This window comes from Pseudorasbora parva, chromosome 1 (assembly GCF_024679245.1).
Source record: "Pseudorasbora parva isolate DD20220531a chromosome 1, ASM2467924v1, whole genome shotgun sequence".
Lineage (NCBI taxonomy): Eukaryota > Metazoa > Chordata > Actinopteri > Cypriniformes > Gobionidae > Pseudorasbora > Pseudorasbora parva.
The window spans coordinates 3,852,291-3,872,757 of NC_090172.1; the positions used below are offsets into that span (position 1 = coordinate 3,852,291).

The 20,467-nt window shown below is 38.6% G+C and overlaps 1 protein-coding gene across 2 annotated transcripts; it reads right to left on the bottom strand.

Moving 5' to 3' along the window:
• Positions 1–327: 327 nt before the first annotated feature.
• On the bottom strand, positions 328–16,672 carry scamp2l (secretory carrier membrane protein 2, like). Of its 2 annotated transcripts, none has more exons than XM_067456391.1 (10): positions 16,532–16,669; positions 16,256–16,444; positions 14,174–14,251; positions 11,980–12,054; positions 7,924–8,038; positions 7,706–7,834; positions 5,880–6,039; positions 4,118–4,219; positions 3,595–3,712; positions 328–1,142 (listed from the first exon to the last, which is right to left on the bottom strand). In XM_067456391.1, exons 2-10 carry the CDS (start codon positions 16,310–16,312, stop codon positions 1,014–1,016), a joined length of 963 nt encoding a protein of 320 aa, XP_067312492.1. In that variant the 5' UTR covers positions 16,313–16,444; positions 16,532–16,669; the 3' UTR covers positions 328–1,013. The 2 variants fall into 2 exon arrangements, 1 of the variants encoding a protein (XP_067312492.1); XR_010908173.1 differs by adding an exon at positions 3,984–4,032 and having other exon boundaries at positions 1,005–1,142; positions 16,256–16,672.
• Positions 16,673–20,467: the final 3,795 nt, after the last annotated feature.

Below are 20,467 nucleotides of genomic sequence, written 5' to 3' on the forward strand. Positions count from 1 at the left end.
TCTTTGTAAACCCTAGAAATGGTTGTGCGTAAAAATCCCAGTAACGGAGCAGATTGTGAAATACTCAGACCGGCCCGTCTGGCACCAACCATGCCACTCTCAAAATTGCTTAAATCACCTTTCTTTCCCATTCTGAAATTCAGTTTGGAGTTCAGGAGATTGTCTTGACCAGGACCACACCCCTAAATGCATTGAAGCAACTGCCATGTGATTGGTTCATTAGATAATTACATTAATGCGAAATTAAACAGGTGTTCCTAATAATCATTTAGGTGAGTGTATATGTTTTTTAATTGACACACAAGAGTTAAAATAGACTAACACCAATAAACAACATAATCAGAATAAGTTTATTCAACAATAATTAATAAAACCCAAGTCAACCACAATAAAATAAAATCGCTTAATTTATAAATATATACATATTTTGTTCATAATCAAGAACACTGCAAAATCATCACATCAGTTTGAGAGTGTAACAAACAGATCAACAGAACGACGGTTCACTCTGAAGAAGTCTACTGCTGACTTCTCAACCGTATACTAGCGCACTACTGTTACCATATCTTTCTATGGCAGACACAGTGTGCGCCTCTGAATTCAGAATATAGGTAAATATCATGTTTCTGATTAGGAAAGGGATGTTCAGATGTAGGTATAACTGAGATATCATCAATATATGTATCTGGACTAAATCAAAGAGTAGAAGATTTCTAAATACATATAGCAGGGACAATAACTAGAAAGTGTCACCAACTATTGTAACAGTGTTGTATAAACTTCTATTAAATAGTGCCGTTTGAAACACTTTAACTTACATTACATGAGGAGGACAGTCGTCACGTAAAGCGCTTCACCGATTAACAGCCAGGTAACATTTTCAGTAACCAAATGAACGTATTGCAGCTTTGAGAAGCCTCAAACACAGATTGTCCCTCCGTTAGAGTTCAGGGTGGTGTGATGGAAGTGTGTGTGCGTGGCTTCCTGACAGTCTTAAGTCGTATCGGTGGACGTTACTGAAAGGCTGAAGTGGCGGCTGTGGCGGCAGCGGCCTGGAAGCTTCGGTTAGTGACGACGCCCTGAGAAAACTCGTCCTGTGCCTTCTGGAAGCTCGCGCCTGTGTGCCTGTACATGGAGTGAACCTGAAAACACAGCCAAGTCAGTTTTGTACAGTCTTCCTATTGAACAACATTAAACTCAACGAAAAGCTGAGAAAATCATGTTTTTGTCAAAGACTACGCCTGGATCAGATTCAGAACGATGATCAAAACATTGATCGAATCCAACAAATGGGTTGCTCAATTCTGGGAATTTTCCAATTTGGAAATTTTCCATGGGAATTAATGGGAATAAACTGGAAATGTGCCGGTTAGCCTATAACAGGGAACTTAAATTTAGTAGAAAAAAACAATCTTGGTTACAACGGATTTAATGCACAAAAAGACGATTAATTACATCAAATTTGTTAGATTAAGTAGTAATTTTTTTATTGTTTAACAGCACTAATATATATAATATTATGACCACCTTCCTAATATTGTGTTAATTCCCCTTTTGCTGCCGAAACGGCCCTGACCCATCGAGGCATGGACTCCACTAGACCCCTGAAGGTGTGCTGTGGTATCTGGCACCAAGATGTTAGTAGCAGATCCTTTAATCCTGTAATTTGTGAGGTGGGGCCTCCATGGTTCGGACTTGTTTGTTCAGCACATCCCACAGATGCTCGATTGGATTGAGATCTGGGGAATTTGGAGGCCGAGTCAATGCCTCAAACTCGTTGTGCTCCTCAAACCATTCCTGAAGCATTTGTGCTTTGTGTCAGGAGCATTATCTGCTGGAAGAGCCACAGCCACCAGAATACCGTTTCCATGAAAGGCTGAACATGGTCTCAGCAATGCTTAGGTAGGTGGAGCGTGTCAAAGTAACATCCACATGGAGGACCCAAGGTTTCCCAGCAGAACATTGCCCAAAGCATCACACTGCCTCCGCCGGCTCGCCTTCTTCCCAAAGTGCATCCTGGGGCTATGTGTTCTCCAGCAATGCACACGCACCCACGTGGATGATGTAAGAGAAAATGTGATTCATCAGACCAGGCCACCTTCTTCCATTGCTCTTTGGTCCAGTTCTGATGCTCACGTACACTGTTGGTGCTTTCGGCGGGGTCAGGGGTATATGGTCAGCGGCTATGCCACCCCATACACAACAAACTGAGATGCTCTGTGTATTCTGACAGCTTTCTATCAGAACCAGCATTAACTTCTAGAGCAGTTTGAGCTCCAGTAGCTCGTCTGTTTGAGAGAGTTTATATGCTTTGATGTCAAACATGGATACGAAAAACTTTCCCGTATTTCTAGGAATGCTCCAAATGATTGGCCACCGAAAATGTTGATCATTACTTCCTTTGATTCTATACGTGGTCTCTCAGCTGCCGGTCACATTTTAATTATGCAAAAGATCCGAGCGTGCTCACACCAGCTGTGAGAGTTGCGACAAAAATTAAAAGATCAGCAGCAGCTGCATCTCCAGGCCCAATAATAACGCAGTGAAAAGGTGTGTATGGTTTAAACTACTTTATTAAAAAAATCCAGAATTCTTTTACTCCCTTCTGGACTCTTTCCCTCACAAGGTGGGAGGGTGTTCTCCTCATTAGAGCTTCAGGTGAAGGGTTGCCAGTAGTAGAGATGCCGACCATCAATCAGAACCGGCCAGTTCCGTTTTCTTTGTTTTTATTTCGCCCATTCTCAGTCCCAGACTTGCACACAAAATGCATTGCAATCGATTCTCAAATTGTAATTTGTGTGGACTACGTTAAGGGAGGCCAGAGACGGGACACACTGAAGGCGGACGGAAAGAGAAGAGCAGAGAAAATACTGTACCGGGCAGCAAGCTCACAGTTGCAATGCTCAGGATATTGGAAGAAAATCTACACATTCAATTGGAGTGGTAGCTTATATGAATGCATTTCCATCATTTTGCTTATTTACACTTTATTTTGACTAGAAAAAAAATATTTTATCCATCTATCTTTTAAGCATTTTGATTTATGATTTTAAAAAAATATTTGGACTGAAAACAAGAAAAAAACACTAAGTAATCTAATAATCTAATTAAAAAAATGTTTTAGTGTATTGCAGCTGTTTTATTAGCGCCACCTTCTGGTAGTGAGTGAATTAGCATTTTTTGTTATATAAATATATTTTTTTGGGCTGCTGCTTTTGACTAAACAAAATGTTTCTATTTATGTTTCTACATGATACAGTTTGAATAAATTACCCCACATTTCTGATTAATTACCTTTAATTCCTGTTAAATTTCCAACTTGAAATATTTCCAAAATTCCCAGCTTTACTTCCCATGGAAATATTTCAGACATTTTCCACCGCTTTGCAACCCTAATCAACACCCCTAAATCTTCACAGTCGTTTCCTCTTCAAGGGTCCAACATTTAATTCAGTAACATAAGGCATTTTGATTTATATGCTGTTTAATGTCTGATTGCGGTATTTTACATGTGTATCAGTGTTGCTTCTATCAGTTGTTTCTGCTTCTTCAGCTGTGGTTTTCTGTTTGGGAGAAGTTAAAACACTAACTTACCATTTTCAGTAAAACGACAGACAGCACAGCATTGACACTGAAGAATCCGGACACCAGCATCATGAAGACGGACACCGCTTTATCAGTCTTGAGCGCACTGATGGCCGTGATCCAGCCACTGTTACACAATCATTACATCACATTAGTGCTTTCAAAATACACCAAACATACAATATGATCAACTAAAAGTGTTTAGGAAGTAATCCCACATATCTCTTCTCAGCAAGTACACAATCTCAAAATCATTCACTTTAAACGATGGTTAGAGATTTGTAGGATATTAATAGTGGCGGCTGCCTTAGCAAGAGTGTAAATGTGAGCAGAATGAAAAGGCACATTGCTGAGAAGAGTACAGGATGTTTCAGCAGAAAACAGAGAGACACACTCACAGAGAGAGCCCCGGAAAACCAACACACCGACAGATTATGAAGAGGCCATCTGTCAAAGAAACATGCTGAGAGGAAGAACACATATAGACTCAAACCACACACTAAAACACATTAAAACTGTGCCAGGAACTCACCTGTTTCCCCAGCCCGGGATCCCCACGCTCTGAATGATGTACACGATTACTTGGAATGAGAAAATGAAGAAGAAAAAGAAGAAACTGAAGGAGCTGTCAGATCTGCAACGCAAAACAAAACAGAAGTTACAGATGAGATACTGAATGATATACATTTAGTGTGTATATACAGGGGCTATAATTAACACTCGCCAAGCGCCATTTGAAGAGAGCATATTAAACTTGCCAGTTGGCCGGAAACATTTTTAAGAATTCAAACAATGCATGAATGTAAACTAATGTGGACGATGCTTAGGAGGGTTGAAGGACCGGCGCTTCATCGTCACTAAAGTTTAAGACTTTACAACTGAAATATTCAAGCGCAAGAAGATGCGAAAGGGAACTCATACCGTTTCTGCGTTTCTGAAGCACGCCCCCAGAAAGCCGTGTCTCAGACAGCGTGTGAATACTAAACTGAGCTTTCTTTCACGTCTTCTTGCACTTGAGTGGACAGATTCTCACAAAATGATGTCCAAAATAGCGAGTATCCTAGTAAACATAGTCGGTCATGTCTTGAACATGAACAGTATAGACAGTAAACGTAAAGTGTGTTCCAGTGTATTGGACCTGTGCTTTCGCTCTTAAAGTGACATTAGCCTAATATTCCTGCTGCTGTCTGTGTTTTTTAATGTTAATTGAAAAAAAAATCCCTCACTGCTCTTGAATGAATAACATTCGTAACTAATAACGATTAATTAATGAGGATGTTTAATTTTTACAGTGAAAACTATGCAGGGTTATTTTACATTTGATTGCTTTATTAAATATCTAAACCTTATTTGTGCTTTTGCTTGTAATTTGATTATTTGTTCTTATTTTATTACTTATCTTAAATAATGCTTTAAATTTACATCAGTTAGGCTGGTAGTTTTAACAGTGGAATCCAAAATGGAAAAGATAATTGTGAAATTTTTAACTGGTATCTAACATTTCAGTGTCATTACCGCCTGTTTTTGCAAGAACAGTTTCATGCCCAGTAAAAAATATTTTTGGCCAGTCTATTTTCTTAAGTCATCGACCATTGGCAGATGCGGCAAAAAGTTAGTTAGATATTTATTATATTTCATGACAATTAAGGCAAGACACTAAAGGCAAAACCATTTTGTTTATATACTGATATGTTGGGCTTTTTTGCTTCCATAACCCATCATCTTTAGCTGGAAGAAAGCATCCAAAATACACATTTAAGTGTTTATGTCATTACACTATGTGCATCTGTGGAAAAACATCTTTAAAGGCTGTTTTCTCAAAAGGAGTTAATTTATTCTGAAGGTTTTTACAGTGAGGTTTGTTCATATATCACTGGCCTGATTTAACATTTCATTCATAAAAATGTGGTGATTTATTTATTTTTGGCTGTTGACAGTATTTTCTGATTTATGGAGAGAAATCCAAAACGTTAATATGTTAACAAGATCATATGAAACGAATTTTGAACCAGGCTTTGTTCAATGTTCAGATTTCTGTTCTTGAAATACATGCAAATTATATGCAAATGTCCTAATGTACTGGGCGAACTATGGTGAAATCTATACCCTGTTCACCTGTGATGTCTAGACTTTCCCCCACAATTATTGTAATGTACAAAAGATGATATATCATGGTAGTATTTGTTGTACCACTTTATATACAAATTTTAAAGGGAGGGTGAGGCTAAAAAATATATAATATAATGTCACAATGCAGAATATCAGCATCACTATCAATATCAATATCAACTCACTTAAAAGCCTTGTACACGGGTCGGTACCAGCAGAGGAAAGCGACGGGAGTGAACAAAATAAACCAGAGGATTGAGAGGCCGAAGTCCACGCCTCGCGTCGTGTCTACAGTGAAATACACCAGACAGGCCAGCAGATTGAGAAGCAGCGTCACACTGTGATCTGTTGAACAACATGTGGCTTATTATCCAGACTTACAGAGCATGAACATTTCCTCTAATGCTCGCTTAAGTTGCTGTACTTCTCAAACTATTTTGCAGAATGTATAGTAGGCACATGCATGCAATAATCGGGTGATACTAAACTGTTCAGAATTAAAACACTTTTTGAAATACATTCAATTTTCAGAATGCAATTTTGCTTGACTTAACCTTTAATTTCCAGTGTGATAAACTGAATGGCAAACAATATGAATGAATTGCAATATTTAACCACCATAAAAAATGCACAGTGAAGAGCCAAAACATTATGACCTTCCACCATTTTTCATGAATGGGTGTCCCTGGTCTTCAGCAATGTTTAGGTAGGAGACACGTTTGGCCGGACCCAGGGTTTCCCAGCAGAACATCAAACTCCCTCCCTCTTGTCATCATCCCATAGTGCATCACTTCCACATGTAAACAGCACACACGTACACAGCCATCCACTTGATGTAAAAGAAAACAGGACTCATTGGACCAAGCGTCATCATAGGCAGTCTGATGGATCTACGCAGCAGAATGAGATGCTCCGTGTGTTGTGAGTGACAAACTCCTCCCATAACCATCATTAAAATTGTGTGATTTGTGCCACAGTAAATCTTCTGTTGGATCGGACCAGACAGTAAAGCCTTTATTGCTCTCGTGCACAAATGAGCCTCAGGCGCCCAACACCCTGTCACCGGCTTGTCTTTGTCCCTCCTCGGATCACTGTTGGTAAACTCTCACCACTGCTGACTGGGAACAACACACAAGCCTTGCCGTTTCATACTCTGACCCAGTCGCCTTACCATAATGCCTGCTACAGACTGTGAGATTACGGCAGTCCTAGAAGATCATTACAAATTACACTGTACGACATAGATCTACTTAACTTGGGTATGACATGCATGTAGACTGAGAGATGAGGACACCTATTGAATCATAGGCTACGACACAAGTGAGTATAGAAGAATAAAATCTCATCAGCATGCACGAGTGGTAAAGGAATAGAGCAGGATGAATCATACTTTGGGAATTGTTTGTGTGCTGAAAAAAAAGAGGAGGAAGCGAAAATGGAGAATATGGAAGCGGGGAAGAGAGGGCAACTTGGCATGCCAGTTTTGCAAATAGAGCCTGAGGTAAGTAGTTTTAAGTTTTAGCGCCATGTTGCGTCGATCAATACACCATTTCATGTTGCACTTTTTTTGGCTGGTCAGTAGACGCAGGTCGTAGCAAGCAACAAACACTGTGAGATCATGCTAAATTTATGACTGTCCGAAAATTATCGCAGGCTGTCTTTGGTCGCAAGACCGTGACAACTGCCATCTTTAAAACTCTCTCACTGTACAACGCAGTAGCCAAGACCACAAAAATCATCACGACTGGTCATCTTTCATCTGGAACAGCCCAAAATTGTACAATGTGTACCAGGCATAACATGGCCCTCGTCAAAGTCACTCAGATCTTTATTCCTGCCATTTCTCCAGCATCTTGATGATAACCTGCTTATCATCTAATCTACTTTTGTTAGATGATGATGAATGATATTCGCTTCACCTATGACTGGTCATAATGTTTTGTTCATCAGTGTACATTTGAACACTGGTAAAAAAATACTGGTATAATTGTAGCAAGCTGTGTTCACTTACACATCCAGAGGTAGTACATCATCTTGCAAACCCGTTGATATTCCACAGGAATTTCTTCATTAAAATCCTGATAAAAGCACGGTTTGATGGGGAAAATCCTGGGCAAAGGCGGCCAGTTGTTTTCTTTACCTGCAATCAAACATGTTACCTTTATGTCAAGAGCACAGGCCACCTCAGAAGAACGAGTTCAGAGGGAGATCAGTATCGTAGCGGCTCACCTCGTGCAGAATCGCGATCCCGAAGCTCCTGTTCTTTACGCTCCAGCTCCGCGGCTTTACGCTCCAGCTCCGCTTGCTGACGGAGGAGGTCAGCCTGTCCCGCAGCCACACTGGCCTGGTGGAGGAACCACACGCATTGACCTTTACACCCAAACCTAACCTAACCAGCTTTGTTTGGTTGCCTTTTGGAGGATATGAAATCAGTAGCTTTTAGGGTTGTAACGGTACATGTATTCGTCACGGTGCGTTGCATACAGTCAGATGTCGAATACAGTCACAGGTGATCCACACTCCAATCCAGAAGGGGGCGCGTGTGCTAATGCAACCCTGTTTGCTAACCACCACAACAGGAAAAAGAGCAGAAGAGTTGATCTATGTTCAAGTCATGTTGTGTTCAAGTCATGAACACAGGGTCTATGTTTAAAGGGGGCGGTGAAATGCTGTTTCATGCATACTGAGCTTTTTACACTGTTAAAGACTTGGATTCCCACCCTAAACATAGACAAAGTTTCAAAAACTAATGTTGGACGTTTGATGGAGTATTTCTTTGTCAAAAATACTCCTTCCGGTTTCTCAGAAGTTTCGGAGAGTTTTTTTTCGAGTATGGGTCGGCTTGACGTCGACAGAGCGGAAGGTCCTTGTATGGGCCGTACGGGCTCTTCTCCCGGTTGGGTGCGCGCGCGTGACTAGAGCCGGAGAGGAAATGCACGCCCATAAACAGTCTCTCAGGTGCAGATCCAGTCGTCCGTGAACACTTATGTCGCGCCGCGCTCCACTTTATTCCTATGGGTGACGTCGAGCGACTTCAACGCTTCAGCACAGTATTCCAGGAAGGCAGCGCTGCTATGGAAGTAAAACTGTGCCACTGGATTTTGAATTCTAATTTTTAGCACTGAATTTTTTTACATCGAATTTTTAACACTGAATTTTATTTTGCATCTAAATCAGACTTTGAATTTTAAAAGCCATCGAATTTCTAGCTCTGTTTTTTTTGACTATGACATTTTTTCAATGTTTTAAAAAAATTCAGTGTAAAAAGAAATTCAACGTCTCAAAAAATTCAGTGTAAAAAAATTCAACGTCTCAAAAGATTCAGTGTAAAATAATTCAACGTCTCAAAAAATTCAGTGTAAAATAATTCAACGTCTCAAAAAATTCAGTGTAAAAATATTCAGAGTCAACATCCGGGTAACCAAGGAGAAGCAATCGATCCCTGTATCAAATCATCCAACATCCAGCCAATCATTTACGCTCCATTGGTCATGTGATGCTGAAACAGGAAGGCGGGGAACAGGGCCGTTTCTAGCCTTTCTGGCACCCTAGGCAAGATTCATATGTTGCACCCCCCCCCCCCTTTTTTTTTTTTTTTTTACTTCAACTTATTAAGTAAATATGACTTCCTTATTTCATGGGCATATTGTACATGCATTAATCGAATAATGTAGCTAGGTTTATTATCTCTGAGATCACAGATGTTGGGGGGTTCGGGGGCATGCTCCCCCGAGAAAAATTTGATTTCTATGATCTACATATGTGTATTTTAAGATGTTCTGAAGGCCAAAAAATTAGATAACAATAGCTTGAAAACCATGTCACTCGGCGCCGCTGCGGATTGAAGAACACAGTGAATCAAAGACTAAAAGACGGGACGAAGCAGTAGCCGAAGCCTTGCGCCAGTTTCATGTTTTAAAGGTTAATCACATATTTTTTTAGGGGGGGCTGATGCATAAGTTCATAAAAAAGGGCCTAGTGACGCCCATGGTTATGACAGTATTAGCCTACTTGATCAATTTACACTAAACAGCTATCTCTGATGTAAAAAAAAAAATTATTCAAATTAACTGCTATAATGTTCTGCACCTGAAATGAGCATGGCGTGTGGTCCGTCCAGTACTAATATTCAGTGTAATGTTTTGCTCAACATTATGATAGAGGGACCAGCTTAGTAGAGAACAAGTAACCAATAAGTAGGCTATACCTGTATATTTCGCTTTCTTTTTACGATACTGAGCCCCTGATGGCTTTGACCTTTTCATGATGATGAAACTAAAGCACGCTGTAACGAGTAGAAATATAGTGTGGCCCCTTTAAGAGTTGCGAGCGCTCCCTGCAAACGAAGTCTGCATTTTGTGTATGTGCGCACTGAGTCTTGAGCTCCCATGTGTGGGGATTATTTTCTGTTTTCTGTTGCTAACAGTTATTTTGTTTTATTAAGTAATGCTGTGGATGGAAAGGGAGTTTGTGATGAGAGTTCAGCGGGGAATAAAGTGCGATCTGTTTGATGTTAATCGCCTCCGTGTTTGCATCCACTCCAGTTACATTAAGTGAGCTATCCGCATTTTTCACTCGGACACAAGCGTTACAACGCCACGGATGACGACGTTCCCTGCCGCCCTCTACATGATCTCATTTCATTACAGCAGCTCCACTATCACCATGGCGACTTCACTCCAATAATCACTCCAAGGTGAGCTCCAGAGCTCAGCAGCATGGCTCAGAACACACACGATGGCGCTTCAGTGAGTTTACTCATGACCAATGGAGCGTAAATGATTGGCTGGATGTTGGATGATTTGATACAGGGATCGATTGCTTCTCCTTGGTTACCCGGATGTTGACTCTGAATATTTTTACACTGAATTTTTTGAGACGTTGAATTATTTTACACTGAATTTTTTGAGACGTTGAATTATTTTACACTGAATCTTTTGAGACGTTGAATTTTTTTACACTGAATTTTTTGAGACGTTGAATTTCTTTTTACACTGAATTTTTTTAAAACATTGAAAAAATGTCATAGTCAAAAAAAACAGAGCTAGAAATTCGATGGCTTTTAAAATTCAAAGTCTGATTTAGATGCAAAATAAAATTCAGTGTTAAAAATTCGATGTAAAAAAATTCAGTGCTAAAAATTAGAATTCAAAATCCAGTGGCACAGTTTTACTTCCATACGCTGCATTTGAACCGATTTGAACGCAGAAATGACGGGAAGCTTCACAACATCGCTTCAGTCGCGTCGCAAAGTGGATATCCACCGTTCACTGCTGTCAGGACTTCACCAAATCATACCAAAGAAGTGTGTTTTTGACGGAGCGGTCCCAGCGATAAAGGTTCGGTCCTGCTTTGGAAGCAGCCGGTGAGTAAAACTGCTTCAGATGTCTGTGCTGTCGGCTATCGTCGCGTGAGTAAACATCAGTAAACGACACGATCGCGTGCTTCGTCATTCAAATGCGCTAACGGTTAACGTTACTCCGTTGTTGTTCTCTGTATAACGTTACACTAGTCTGACGTGCAAAACCGTTTTGCTTGCTACTGCTAAGGTTTAGTCGCATACAATAGTCCATAAACCGAATCATGTCCTCATAAACTGCGAGTAAAGACACACACAAATGTTGACAGGCCACTAAATACAGTCCATACCACAGAGACGGACGTCCTGCTGCTGCTGCTTCTCCTGTTCAATTTATTTCAGCCTCCGACTGATTCTGGATCATTATCTGTATTAGCTGAGATCGATAGCCATGGGTTTCTCCACGCTTGAGGACGTCACCGCTTTGTGCGCGCTCGTCATTCTTTAGCTCCGCCCACACGATACGCCTCCAGGCGCTCGTTTTTTTCCGGAAAGACTCGGTACAGCCCATATTTCTTTTATAAATATAATAAAACTAAAGACTTTTCGGAGATATGAAGGATGCAATACTACTCTATAGGTACTCAAGATTGACATGAGATTGACTGAAACTGAGTGTCTCACCCCCCCCTTTAAGTCATGTCGTAAAGATCGTATTTACGAGTTGAACAGGCATTAACGCCACCACGAAGTCGTAAATACCACTGGGAAGTTTGGGATTTTCTTTAAGCCCCGATCTGAAGGAGTTGGGAGCGTGTCAGTGAGAAACATGGGAATCAAAGGATGCAACGTCTGTAATTGAATATAACGGGTATTTAGCAGTGACACTGTCAGGCTTTCTGTGAGTTCTGTGTACCGTTACACCCCTTGTGGCTTTTCTGCATCAGCATACAGATATTATGGTTCTGCATAGACATTGCACTAACTTGTGGACTGGGCTCCACGGTCGCCTGGAGGACCGCCGGCTGAGAGGTGACGGACACGGGGATGGTGCTTCCACCCTAAATGACAGAAATGTGCATTTCAAACTCTTTGCCTGTGAATGTGATTACATTTAGTGAAGAACACTCAAAAGACCCTAAATGAATATATTGGATTGGAATTTCTGTCATAAATTGGAGCCAATCTTGAATGAATCGAATAATGAAAACAGGAAAGAGAAATTAACTTCCCAACAGTGTTAAACCTTTTTTTTACTGACGAAAAAAAGACGATTGACTGTTTTGGAAGACAAAAACAATGAGGAAAATCTGTTGTCATTTTCATCAATGAATTAAAACGAGAGGAACATGTTAGGGAGGGACGATAAGGGGAACAGACAAACATGATCGGAAGTCAACTTCAAAAGAGTCGATTCCTCAACTCGAATAGTCTCAGAGTCAGGGTCGACTCCAGCTCAGGAATCGAGGAATTTTTACTGTAAAATTAGGTATCGGCAACAGCTGGAAACGTTGATAGCCACTCATCAAGTCACCGCTAAATTGGACGGTCACGCTAAATTTTAACGAAGGGATTTTAAGGATCCCCCCAACACAAAGCCTTATTTAGTCTTATTTCTGAACATGTTTTGATGTAAAGTGAATGGAGTCGACTCCAAAAAACCTGGAATCGAACACGTACGGATCTAACAGTGGGAAAACACGGAGCTGTTGAGCTTCTACTGGCTCAATCAATAAATAACACACTTATGACATGATTATATAGTAATATGGTTTAGACGGTTGTAGCGATGCATATGTTATCCAGAGGCGGACACTAGCGGAGTATTTTTTAATTTCTACTCAAGTACATTTTTAAGTATATACTTTATCAGTGTTTTTCTTTAGAAAACATTTACTTCACTACATTTCAACGCATAATATATAACGTCATACTTTTTACTGCACTACATTTCATGAAGAACAGTGGTTGTTTTCTAACTTTTAATACTTAATTACACTAAAAATGTTGTACTTTCTTACTAGTACTCAAGTAAATCTGAATACTTTTACCTGAGTAAAAGTATACAGCACTACATTTTTAATGTAATTAAGTATTAAATGATATTCAATATGAAATGTATTGCTGTAAAAATTACAATATTATGTTTTTGAATGTTGTGAAGTAAAAGTTTTCCAAAGAAGAACACTGATAAAGAACATATACTTGAAAAACAAAATTACTCAAAGTAAAAATACTTAAGTTTTGTCCGCCTCTGGTGTTATCTCCTTATCTGAACTGCAATAGAGGCGCAGACATTTCAAAATAAGAGTCTAGGTGTATCTTCAGCTTGTTTATAATTAAGTTACTCATTATTTATACGTTTTGGGTTCCACAATAAACTATTTAATTTAATTCCCATTTAATTCATAGTCAGGAGGAAAGACTAAGCACAGTATTTGACACATTATTCAATAAAGTATCAGGGTTATAATAGTTACTAAAACCACTACAAAATATTCATTACATGAAATTAAATAAATGTTAACTGAAATTAAAAAATAAAATAAACTTTAGCTTATCTGAAGCTTAAGCTTAACCTGATATCTAACTAAAACAGAAATACAACATTAAAAATATATATATAGATGTTTTTAAAAAAAAACAAACAAAAAAGTGAAATTGAGCTCTGATGTCAAAAACACGATGACAAAATGTCTGTTTTTCACGTATTCAGTAACAGTCGGTTATGTAATGTGTACATGCTCAATTAATGCATTACAATTCAACTAAATTGATTAGATTTTAGGAGACTTAATCTACTGTAGTTATACAATTTTATGATATTTAGTTGACTAAAATTAGAAACAATTCAGGTGACTAAAATATGAATAAATCAAAATGTTCTGTCAAAATTAACACTGCTTCTCAAAACAACTAAATGTGGGATTTTCAGACTTTAATTTGATTGTATTAGGAGAGAGCAATAATTTGCCATCTGTTTACTATTTCTAACATTATTAATACATATTATTATAATTTTCTTGAAGATCAACTCAAATTCTGAATAAAAGTCAAAATAGGATTTCATACAGTAGGATAATTTTGGTTCCAAACTGACAGAGGAAAATGATCCTGTAGGTATGTGTGGACTAGGACCTGAGGAATGATTGGTGATTTGCAGGAAATGGTCCCTCTTACCAGAGCACCGGCTGTAAACGGGTTAAACTCTCCCACGCCATCGGCTGCAGTGTTGGTCACCTGAGTCACTGATGGATCCTGTCAGGAACAACAAACGTGACGTGCCTCTTTATTAAACACTGCATGATATGAACAAATTTTGGGACATGAGCCAAGGCATTCTTTAAAGTACTTTGGAGTGCCACATACCATCATCTCTCTTACTAACAATCACATTGAATAAGAAGTTGACATTGTCACTAGTAGCAATTCAATTGCTGATATCAAGAACAGACATTTGCACAACTAACCACATAATTAATGATATCAAAAATAAAGGTTTTTAATAGAAAGAATTGTATTTCTGATGTGAAGCTGGAATTTCACTGATAAAACTGATTCTGTGGTGAAGTAAATACTACAGAAAAAACTAATGTAATTTCTACATGAAAACGTTAGTTCACACAAGAATAAAAAAAAGTAAGTACATTCTATATTAGTGCTCAATTTAAGAAAGGAAAGCATAAATATCAGCATTATAAAATTAAGGAAAACCTACTCTACATTTCTGATTCTAGTGTTCCCATCATGCACTGGGGCATGAATAATTAATAAGGTGGATTTTCCGCTGTTTTCCAGCTGTATTTACACGGTTTTATCATTGCTTTTGTTGTTAGGTTTAGTAACTTGCCATTTTGTGACATTTGGAGTTCATTTTCTACTCAAAATGACATTTAAAAGTGTGGTTTAATTCAGGGTTATATTTTTGAAGATAAAATGTATTGCAAAGTGACCTTCAACTAAGTAGAAATGACTGCTTTTTACACCTTTTACTGGTCAAGATAAAATTACTTATTTTCTTTGTTAATTTTACTTAATTTTAAGTAGATTTGACAATTTCATATGTGAAATTTACTTAAAAGATGCATTTCAAAAATGCATGCAAAAACTTGCCAAAGAAAAAGTTAATCTTGCTTATTTTTTTTTCTCTTCAGTTTAGTAAGAAATCAATTCCTCATATCAACAACTGAATTTGAATGGCAGCGTATGGTGAGAGATCACTAGTGAAAATACAAACAGCAAGAATTACAGTTTTTATAAGTTGAAATCTAATTGTTGATATCAAGAATTCATATCCTGTTAATGAATAAAAGTCATAACGGCTTGCCATAATTCAAATTCAATATCAATAATTGACTTCTTACTAGTTGAAATTCCAGTTTCACATCCCAGCTTTGCAATTCTTACCAGTAGAAATATAATTTGACATCAATAATTACTTTACTAGTAAAAATACAAATTACTGATATCAAGAACTCAATTCTTCCTAGTAACAATGACCTTCATTGTATCAGAAATTAATATTTTTTACTAGCGGTAATTAAATTATTGATATCAAGAATTAATTTCCTGTAAAGTAAATTAATAAAATTATATCATTGATATCTGAAAATGTGCTTCAAGTTACATTTGGCATCTCTGATCTGAAAATGTATTTTGGTAGCCTATCATTAATTAGGAGAGCAATTTCAGATCTCTAAAATGGCATTTAATTATAGGGAAATTACAAATATCAAAAATTAGGCTATATTTTATTTTTACAAGTTGAAATGTAGGCTAATTCTTGATATCAAAAATGGCCATTGTTACTAGTATAAATTCCTGATATTAAGAAAATGACAATTGAATTGTTGATAATGAATTTTAATGTCGAAACGGCTTGCCATAGCGACACGGTAAATAAGAAGAACCTGTTGGATTTTTTTGCATAACGTTAGGCTTCGTGCCCTTATCGCGTGACGTGATGGATCAAAGCTGTGGAAAAAAGCCTGACTCTCGACATAATACGTTTTAAAATGCTCAAAACCGCTGCAAAACTCGGTTGTTATATTTAAAGACGACTTAAAACCATTAAAACAAAATAACGCTTCCTGTATCGTCATCGGAAGGTGATTGGCTTGTCACCCGAACAGTGAGATTTGATTGGCTGAGCCCTGTCACGCTCACCTTTCTCTAGTGACTCCGAGCCAAACAAACGTACAGGTCTACAGTGAAAAACAAATCCGTCAACATATTACCAAAAAGACATTATTAGGTATTCACCTGAAAAGGATTGACATCAACTGGCTCGGCAAAGGGGTTGTTATCGAATCCAGACATTTTGTGTCGCGGCTTTTAAGCACAGGTGTTCTCGTGCTCCGTGTACCTGCCAGCGCAACTCCCTGACCGCTGCACATGCGCGCTGGGATCAGGCGTGACGTCACGCCAGGGATCTAGTTTGGCTCTCAAGCTCTGCTTACAACGCTTGAAATTAATACATCTTGAGTTCTGATGTAGAGTTATACTACTAAACGTGCAGCAATGTAAGATTTTAATAACCTGGTATTATTTGAAGACGTGAAAAGGGAAGATAACAGTGTTGTTGTTTTTTAACCTGCCACTTTTGTTGCAATTCACAGGTAATCAGGCACTCCCTTTATCTCTCTGGTCGAATCAGAATAACTCCACACCTTTGGCAGCAGTAAGGCAGGTTTAACAGCTCTCAACACAATTACAATTCCCTAAGGCCGCTGTTGACAAATTGGGTCCTCCCTCAAAATCGGGCCTATAGACCATCAGATTAGCCAATACCAAATATACACAAACCATATTGATTTAAAATATGTAAAAGTTACTATGTAGCGCATAAAACAAATTTGACTTTGTCACTTGATAAACTTACTGAATAATAAAAATAGCTTATTAAGTGCAAATAAACTAAGCTACCAGGCTAATTCAGGTATCTGTATGCTATGCTAATACATCAACTAACTAATACAGACATTAATGTTTATTATAATGTAGTTCAAAAACCATTTACATAACATGGTTTTGTAAGGATTGTAATCAGGCGCTAAATAAGGTACCTATTAAAGGTGCAGTGTGTAGTATTTATGAGGATCTATTGACAGAAATGCAATACAATATACATTACGGGTCATTGTGTAAGGTCTTTACTCCACTGAAAACATAGTTATGTTTTTATTACCTTAGAATGAGTTTCTATCTACACACACCGTGTATCCCCTTACACTGAAGTCACCATTTCGCGCTGTCATGTTTCTACGGTGGCCCTAAAGGGACAAACTTGTCCACAGAGCGCTAGTCAATCTCTGCTGTTTTAGAAGAAAACATCTTTGTCCTGTGTCAGCCACCGTAGCTTCTCCATGTGCGCTGACTGCAATTCACCTCATCACAAGATGCTGCTAAAATCCACACACTACACCTTTAAAGGCAATTTGAACAATATGATTGATACACTGGTGTCATGACAAATCGTTTTTTTTTTTTTCATTTATCACCTAATTTAACACACAATTACATGAAATATGTCCATAAACTAAGCTACCAGGCTAATTCAGGTAGCTGCATGCTATGCTAGTACATTAGTTAACTAATACAGACATTAAAGGGATAGTTCACCCAAAAATGAGTGTGATGTTTATCTGCTGACCCCCAGGGCGGTAAGATCAGGGATGTAGTGTAGGCTAAACGGACGTAAACGCCGTTTACGCACCTCCCAAAATTCGGAAATAGCGTTTATCCACCTCTAAATAGCCTACAGTTCCTAAGCCATTTTAAATTAATCTTATGTCGTTTTAGTTTCATATTGTTCATTTTCATTGGTTGTTTGTTGTACAGTTAGACGAAGTCTTTCATATTGCGCTGCAACTGTCAGTGAGAGTAGTGGGAAGTTCGGATCATTTTACTGACTCGAATCTTTGAGTCTCGTTCAGCAAAATGAACCAATCTTTTCTCTTTCCGTCTCTATGGGACTGAAAGGAAGAACAAAAGACTCGGATCTCACCTGTCGATGCAGAATCAGAACGATCAGAAGCCATATGTTGCGTAATGCGCATGCGCAGTCGAAACAAAGTGAACGAATCACTCTCTGAGACAACTCGGTAGTCCCGAGTCATATTAAAGATTCGTTCAAAATGAACAAATCACTCATGAACGGCACGCAACCAAGATTCAAAAATGGATATCCGGCAATTTTCTAAGTGACATAATTATCCATTTGTAGTACATTTAATCAGCTTGTGACACTTTTCAATCACTTTTCAAGTGGACAAAGAGGCACTCTGGACATTTTTGTGATATTAATTAATCACAGGCAGCTGGTTTATTGTAGAGAGCATGTCGAAACCCTGTAAAAAAGCTGTAATGATGCAGTGTATTTTGTGTTCAAATGGAAAAATGTTGTTATTATTGTTTTTTTAGTTTAGCAAAATCGTCTGTTAATGTCGGCAGCCATTAGGCTAAACACTTGTGGAAACTACAGTGCAACGTGTCTATCTTCTGTTAATTACAGAAACTGAGTTTAAAATATGTGGCACCAAATTCATCCTTCTGTCGTTAATCTGCACCCGCCTCATTAGCAATTGGCAAAAACTGTAATTGACAACTATTTTGATAATCGATTAGTCGGCTTGAGTAATTTTTTAAGACAAAAGTAAAATTCTTTGATTCCAGCTTGTTTAATGTGAATATGTTCTAGTGTGTTCTCTCATATGTGCTCATATTAGCCACCTCGTATAATTAGTATGAATTGCCGTGAGATCGGGCTGCATACACCGGTAGGCAGTGACCCACCTTGCCGTGACCACGTTGCAGTCACCTAGAATTTATAGTTTACCCACCTCTTTTTTTACCACTACACCTCTGGGTAAGATGTAGGTGTGTTTGTTTCTTCAGTAGAACACAAATGAAGATTTTTAACTCAACCGTTGCTGTATATTGCATGAGAGTAAAAAACACACAGACATACGAATCCATATTAAACCCTGAGGCTCGTGGCGACACATTGATGTCTTAAGACACGAAACGATCAGTTTCTGTGAGAAACAACAGTATTTATATATTTTTTTACCTCAAATACAACACTATGTCACGAGCCGCAAGGTTTAATATGAATTCGTTTGTCTGTGTGTTTTTTACACTTTAATAGAAATACACACCATTGACATGCATTATACAGCAACGGTTGAGTTAAAAATCTTCATTTGTGTTCTCCTGAAGAAACAAACACACCTACATCTTGGATGCCCTGGGGGTCAGCAGATCAACATCATAATTTTAATTTTTGGTGAAATATCACTTTAATGTTTATTATAATGCAGTTCAAACAGCATTTATCATAGCAAGATTTTGTAGAAATTGTAATCAGGCACTTACGAGGTTACCTATAAAGTAATATATTTGATCCAGTGGGATTGATTGGGGTCCTAAAGGAGACCCGGTTCTGAGGGTGACCTGATTTGTCACCACACCGGATGCACTCTTTTGGTTAACCCCAAAAATTGAAAGCTTAAACACTCTAAATTAATCCTGAGAAAACCATTATGAAATTGGACATTGCGTTATCAAACGGTACTTTAAAGCATAGACAGTAAAAGAAATGGACAGAGCGATCCCATAGACTTCAACGGCGGAAAGTGAGGTCAGTAAGAAGCTCTCACTTCCTGATGGCTGAGCGAACTGCGCAGGCTCAGACTGAGCTTGAGGACGTAGATGTGATGTGAGCAACCTGTCTGACAGCTGTAGGTCTTCTAGTAGTTGTGGAAAGTAAAATCTGAAACAGGTTGTTTAAATGTTTTATCCCATTGCTTTTGGCTCACTATGGGCTTCTCCCCATTCTTCTCCCTTGTCTTCATCAGACTTTATGTCTCCACGTCCCACCGACTGCCTCAGACAGTAAAAGATTGCTTCTGAGCGTCTCCTCCTGTCTATACGGTAATTTCTCAACTGTGCGACAGTCGCGTTGGTTATGACGCAATCGTTAGCCTATTTTTTTTTATAAAAACAGCTTCTACAGGGCTAGATACAAGGTACTGGAGCGTTTTGTACATTGTCGTGTTTCTTTATAAATAAACAATGGACAAACTGAGTCTTTAAACGTCTCAGATGTAAAGTTATTCACTGTAAAAGTGATGCAAAAATGAATGGGAGTCAATGGGATGCTAACAGCAGGTGATGGCTTGGTTAGCAATGGCCGCCCCCATGGGTAGTATGCTTCCCGAGTGCTAGGGTGCATCTCAATCAGCTCCCTAGTTCAGTAGTCAGGGCACTGATGAGGACATAAATCAATGGACTGGCACTCTGATCAGTGCCCTGACTACTGAACTAGCGAGCTGATTGAGACGCACGCCTAGATTACCCCCTTGCTTTTAAGCCCCTTTGCAGGCTCCTCCCACTAGTGGGCAAGGTTTCATTTTTTAATAATAAAACTTTCTAATCATGACAAAACAGATATCATTGGAAAGGTCTGAGACA

Coding starts and splice junctions, on each gene's coding strand:
- scamp2l (XM_067456391.1), bottom strand. CDS start 16,312: ATGTCTGGATTCGATAACAACCCCTTTGCCGAGCCAGTTGATGTCAAT. Junction 14,252..16,255: donor TTGATGTCAATCCTTTTCAG/GTGAATACCTAA, acceptor TGTTCCTGACAG/GATCCATCAGTGACTCAGGT. Junction 8,039..11,979: donor CCGTGGAGCCCAGTCCACAA/GTTAGTGCAATG, acceptor TTCCTCCACCAG/GCCAGTGTGGCTGCGGGACA.